The sequence below is a fragment of the Centruroides sculpturatus genome, unplaced genomic scaffold (assembly GCF_000671375.1).
Source record: "Centruroides sculpturatus isolate CEXI.00-Female unplaced genomic scaffold, Cexi_2.0 scaffold1270, whole genome shotgun sequence".
Taxonomy (NCBI): Eukaryota; Metazoa; Arthropoda; class Arachnida; order Scorpiones; family Buthidae; genus Centruroides; species Centruroides sculpturatus.
In genome coordinates this window covers 192,413-198,735 of record NW_019385410.1, presented here as the reverse complement: position 1 = coordinate 198,735, position 6,323 = coordinate 192,413, and the positions used below count along the sequence as shown (strand labels likewise).

Here is a 6,323-nt window from a genome sequence, read left to right as displayed (position 1 = left end):
TATGATCAGAAGGGCCGAGGTAGGCGCAGTGTGATAGGCTCTGGCAGTTCGCAATGCTGCAATTCTCTGGATTTTGTTAAATTTTTTGATATTTGCTTGCTTGCAGGTGGCCTTTCCCCAGATAGGGGCAGCATAAAGTATAATGGGCTCTATGGCACCCAAATATATATATTTGATAGCAGTATATCTGATCCCCCAGTTATTGGCTGCTATACTAATCAGTTGGAGACTACTGTTGCCTTTTTGCAAATGTCCTGGAATCCAGATAAAACTAATATTGATATGGAATCGTTTTAATTGTATTCCATCAATAATTTGTCTGGCAAACAGTTCTTTAGATTTTAAAATCATAAGCTTTTTTCCAAATTCTNAGAAAAAAATGTTTAATAAAATCTTAGATAATACATATGTATAACAAATTGTTCAATATTCTTGTTCAATATTCTATTCAAAAAATGTTCAATATTCTATTCTTTATATTAACAAAAAAATATTACAATGTAAAATATATTTGTTATTTTTGCATTAGATGTCCACTAACAACGTATACGAGACGTTTTTATCATGAGAAAAGTAAATATCATTTCGATCTGCGTGATAGTTTTAAGTGCATTAAATGCATTTATTTTTTGTAGCCAAGTAACAAATTAGTTTATGTGTAAAACAATGCTTTCAAAGGTTTTTAAAATATTTTTTCCCTCTACTATAATACATAAAGTGTATTTCAGAAAATGCAGTCGTCAATTTTATCGATAGCTTTTGCACTTATTTTAAATTTTCATGTTATTTACTCAAAATTATATCATTTGAAATATCAAAATATGTGGAATGAAGAGTGGAAAGATAGTAGCTGCAAAGTAAACTCAAAAATACAATGTGCTAGCCTATGCTTACAGGCTACAAGTTGCGAAGGATTTGGCTTCTATGATGAATCATTTAATGGAGATAACTGTATTATTTTATCCAAGATTGACAAATGTACTGATTGTAAGAAAAGTGACATTATTATTTATGAGGTGAGTTTATCTTTTAAGCTAAATTGTGAAATGATTTTCATTATTTAATAATGTAAAATATTTCATGTTTCTAAATAAATATTTTAAAAATTTTATTTATAATAACGAAAAGATTGACAAATGGAATTTGGAAAGTAAGTACTATATTTTATTTTTCATATAATTAAATTTAAAGCAATTCTTATATATTAGTATATATTTTGATATAAATGTTTGAAAAGTGATATACATTTAACAAAATTTTTATAAATTAACTTTTATATAGGCAAAAACAATTTTTCAGTTGGTAATTGGGATCAATATATCAATAACAAATCATATGACACAGCGATTGGAGATTTTAAAGGTGGCATTTTAAACAATGAACAAGATGCAAACAAAATTTCAAATATAGATTATAATAAAATAATTAGTTCTGGAAGACAAGGAAATGTTAATGAACTTACAAATATCGCAAATTACGATGCTAATAAAGTTATTGAGGATAATAAAAATACACAAGTTGTCGATAATAAAATATCTTCAGGCACTGCGAATGATATTGGTGGGATAATTACCGATTCTGGAACAAATACTGCTAGTGATGCAGTTAATTCTTTTGGAGGAATTACTAACTCTGATACAAGTGCTGCTGATGAATCAGTAAAAACTGCTGGGGTAATTACTAATTCTGCCAGTAATAATGTTAATTCCGTAACTAAAACTACCAATTCCGTTAATAAGCTTTTATCTAGTGGTAGTGCTTTTGGAAAAAGACGTAAAAGAGATTGTTCTCCAAGTATCATTTCATGTAAACACTCAGAAATTCTTACTGGCATTCGCTCAATGTAAGTTTAGAGCAGTTTACATTTTCTATAAAATTCTCATTAATACATTTGTTTTATTTTAAATTTAATAGATCAAGAAATAATTTTAACTCGTCAACTATTAATTCCGTTTGCAAGAAAACAGATCTGCACGGAATGAAAAGTGTATTTTCTAAAGAAATTGAAAAGGGAGTAATGATGATTTGTCCACCGAATCAAACGATTTCAGGTAATTTATATGAAAAAGATTTATATTATCTATCTATAGTATAATAGTAACCTTTTCCATTGTTATAATTTCAGAATTATTTTTCTGTCTTTTGAACGAAGAAGGAAAAGGTAAAATTGAGAATGGAATAATTAAGTGTTCCCTATTTGAAGAAAATCTCGTCTTTGATAAAGAATCGATGTATGTTAAAGTAAGAGAAAACATTGATTCAAATGCTATATTTTGTCCTGATAACATGCTTTTGACGGGCATTATGATTAATGACAATGAAAATAACATTGATTTATCATTAAAATGTTCAAAATACCAAAAATTATAAAGAATGTATTTAATTCTTTATTATAATGAACTATCCTGTATGATTCTAAAACTTTTTAGCACCGTGCCAATTAAATACCTTTTAAATTATATTTTATCAAAAGTAGTTTCTATCACTGGATACTTTAATTAACAAGCAGCTAAGCAAGTTCGTTTCATATGAATCGGACTTTGCTACATATTTGCTTACTTCGCTACTTGTCACTTAGAAACTCCCACTGTTTGAAGTTTCTATAAATTGCTGATAAATTTTCAGAATTTACTGAAACGTTATCAAAGAAATTCATATATTGTAAAATGAAAATGATTTTAAAAAATTTTGATGAATTAATTCTGAGTTGTAAATTAATTTTTTGTTGTGAAAGAAATTTATGAAGAAAATAATGAGTTTAATTTCTATTATTTAGTAAAATTTATATAATAAAATAACGTTTTGTACAGCATTGTTTTAGATATTAAAATAATTAATTTTTCCTATTTAATAAATATGTTATGTTTCTTCAATACGCTCTATTTCTAAACCTATTTTAAGTACATAAATTATTATAAAATATACGGTAGCTTAACTAGAACTGATATTTGGAGGCCTCGAATTAGGACATGAAAACCTACATTATTTTCTGTACCACTGTGTGTGTGGCTACTAGCGTTGTGAATGCACATAAACAATTAGATGTAAGTTATAAACACGTGTATAAGTGTGTTTGTCAATCAGATTTTTTCCGGTATTTATTTTTCCGTATATTTTTTACAGAGGTAGAGAGATCCTTGTTCTTCTGGCTAGGCTACTGAAAATACGTTTATTTCGTTTTTCTTAACCGTCAGCATTGCTTTAACTTACAAAACGTAAGCTATTTTTTAATGTGTAATAAATAAATTATATTTTAAAATTAGTATTCTAGTTACTGAAATGGTGTCGTAGAAAGAAATATACTTATTACTTAATCGCTTTCTTATAATTTATGCTTTCTTTTTAAAATACTTACCTATTATATCTATAAATTTTTTCATTGTCGAAATCTAGCTTCTCAATTTGAAATTTGTACATCTCTAAATACCGTATTTTTTTATATATATTTCGCTAATATTTTAAAATATACTGCTTTAAATATTTTTTCTACAGTTTTCTTCAATATATTTATTAGATAGGGGCTAAGAATTTATCCATATCACTGTATTAGATAAAAATCAACAATGTCCAAATTACTATTCTATTTTTTTTTTATTGATATAAACAATAAAAGTTTTATCGGTAATTATGACAGAAAATTTTATTTATTTTTTAATCACACAAAGGATGCAATTGCAAATTTTTGATACGAATAAAAATATTTCTGCTAAATTATGCAATAATTTAAAACTTGCAAAAAAATGCTGTGCTTATTTCTTAATTATGTGTGAAAATCTAAATATTGTTTTCTGGTGCAGCTTCTTCTTTTTCCGCCTTAACACATTTAAAGTCCATCACTGCTCCCAAATCACTGTTGCCAACTCTAATTCCATATATCAGATAAGAAGGATCACACCCTACTGTAAATTGTGATGTCATACTACCTTCCAAATCTTTGTCTATTGTGTCATCGGCATCAATTTTCCATCCATCAGTTGGAGTGCCACATACAATTTCAGCTGAAGATACGTGAATAATATTATTCTTTGTATCAATTGTTACACAAAGCTCTATACCTGAAAACAAGTTTTTCCTAATATTGCTGTTAACAATTTAAATATAGGCCTATATTTAATTGATATTTAAAATTAAATGTTTAAATAGTTTAATTTTTATATTATTTTATTATCTAATTGCTTCATAATTACCTGTTACAATTTTCCCTCTATCGCATGCAACGAGACCTCCATTAATTTCTATATCTAATGTTGTCATTTCTTTTTCTGATTTTACCTGTTTCGTAGCACATAAACCTCCTGTTGTTCTGGGATTTAGAAACGGCCCGCCTCTAAAAAATAATCATGAAATTTTATGAGAAAAGAAGGAAAATTTAGATTTTAAAATATCATAGTAATTCACTTTGTTTCTATTGTGATCGGAACATTTTGATCTAATGCTCCACAATTTATAAGTAAAGGACCACATGGACCAAAGTCTTCAGTGGTGGTTTCAACTTTTGAGGATGTTGTACTATCTGTAGTGGTGTCATTGATACTTGTTGTTTCAGAAGCTGTGATAGTTGATGTTGGTGTAGTAACAGAAGTAGTGGTAGTAGTTGTTTCAGTAGTAGTAGCTGTAGAAGGTTTTGCTGTAGTTGTTGCAACTTCAGTTGTTGTAACAGCAGTTGAAAGTTTAGTAGTTGTGGTGATTTCTTGAAGTTCAGATGTAGTAGTGATAATTGGAATTTCAGTGGTAGAAATAGTAGTTGAAGGTTTTGTTACTGTAGTAGTTGTAGTTTGAACTTCAGTTGTAGTTGTTGGAATTTCAGTAGTTGTAGTTGTTGGAATTTTAGTAGTTGTAGTTGTTGGAATTTTAGTAGTTGTAGTTGTTGGAATTTCAGTAGTTGTAGTAGTTGGTTTTTCAGTGGTTGTAGATTGAACTAGTTGTAGTTGTTGGAATTTCAGTAGTTGTAGTTGTTGGAATTTTAGTAGTTGTAGTTGTTGGAATTTTAGTAGTTGTAGTTGTTGGAATTTCAGTAGTTGTAGTAGTTGGTTTTTCAGTGGTTGTAGATTGAACTGTTGTTGTTGGACTTTCAGTGGTTGTAGTTGTTGAACTTTCGATGGTTGTAGTTGTTGGAATTTCAGTGGTTGTAGTAGTTGGTTTTTCACTGGTTGTAGATTGAACTGTTGTAGTTGTAGTGCTTTGAAATTCTGTGGTGGAAGGTGTATAGGAAGTTGTTTCAGTAGTGGAAGGTGATGTAGAAGTGATTACTGTTGTAGAAGTCAGAGTTGTAGTAGAAGTAGGAATTTTTGTTGTAGTGCTTGGTTTGGCTGAAATATATAAAAAAAACAACAAAACATTTAAATATATTTTAATTAATTCAGTATATATTTAAACAATAAAATTAAATAAATATAACTTAAGATATTTTTAAAATTAAAATAAAATAGTATAACACGAACGACATTTTATAAATTTTAATCCAATACGGAAAATATCAAAGATGACAATAAATATAAACAAATATGTAACTAGGTAGACATAATACTTGTCTGTGTAGTTGTTTCGTCTGTAGTTGATGTAGTTATTGTAGTAGGTGCAGTTGTTGTAGTTGTTTTATCTCTTTTAATCTGTAATATTAAAAAAGTAAATATTATAAAGCTTGATTTATACATAAAAGAAATACAGTATTAGCATTCAATATAATATTAAACATCATTTAGTAAGATATAAAATATACTAAGATTGAAGAAACCAAATAAATTATATGTATTATTCTTGAAAATTTTTAAATTACTAAAAAAACTTTAATATTTTATATTTCCGTTACAAAAACATTATTTTTTCTTAATAGAATTCTTAATTTATATATGTTTATAAGCAAACTTACTTCATAAATTTTTAAACCGTCTATTTGCTGACAATTTATGCACTCATCTTCTAGAAAATTAGATAGTAAAGCGCAGTTATCTACAATATTATTATAATAAAAACCAAAACCTGAACATCCCTCCATATTGTTGCACAGAGCTGCACACTCGATTTTAGAAGACAAAGAACATTTATGAAAAAATATCCATTCGTCTTTATATTTATTTGTAAATTTTAGAATGTAATAGCTAGCTTGATAACAAGGAGAAAAATATAATAATAGTAAGAAACCAAAGATATATCTTGCCTCCATGACTCACATATCTCATTTATTTCCGATTTAAATATTTTTATGTGATGTTTACTCATAAAAATTCAGTCTACTGTACACAAAATTAATATAATTTAATCTTTTCGTTTCATAATCCTTTGGGATTTACAAATAACACGCAAACATTGAGTTTGTTAATTAA

The 6,323-nt window shown here is 27.5% G+C and overlaps 2 protein-coding genes across 2 annotated transcripts; one reads left to right on the top strand and one right to left on the bottom strand.

Moving 5' to 3' along the window:
• Positions 1-821: 821 nt before the first annotated feature.
• Positions 822-2,018, top strand: LOC111638665. The gene is made up of 5 exons (XM_023384411.1): positions 822-1,016; positions 1,129-1,150; positions 1,282-1,843; positions 1,915-1,971; positions 2,012-2,018. Exons 1-5 carry the CDS (start codon positions 822-824, stop codon positions 2,016-2,018), a joined length of 843 nt encoding a protein of 280 aa, XP_023240179.1.
• A 1,756-nt stretch (positions 2,019-3,774) lies between these two features.
• On the bottom strand, positions 3,775-5,995 carry LOC111638664 (cell wall protein DAN4-like). Its single transcript, XM_023384410.1, is given in 6 exon segments — positions 3,775-4,055; positions 4,188-4,327; positions 4,399-4,910; positions 4,912-5,309; positions 5,528-5,609; positions 5,870-5,995. Coding segments are annotated over 6 exon segments (1,539 nt in total).
• Between the last annotated feature and the right edge of the window lie 328 nt (positions 5,996-6,323).

Bases quoted from the DNA above. Each gene is read 5' to 3' on its own strand.
- LOC111638665 (XM_023384411.1), top strand. From the start codon at position 822: ATGTGGAATGAAGAGTGGAAAGATAGTAGCTGCAAAGTAAACTCAAAA. The intron at 1,151-1,281 runs GTAAGTACTATA...ACTTTTATATAG, and splicing joins TGACAAATGGAATTTGGAAA to GCAAAAACAATTTTTCAGTT. The intron at 1,844-1,914 runs GTAAGTTTAGAG...TAAATTTAATAG, and splicing joins CTTACTGGCATTCGCTCAAT to ATCAAGAAATAATTTTAACT.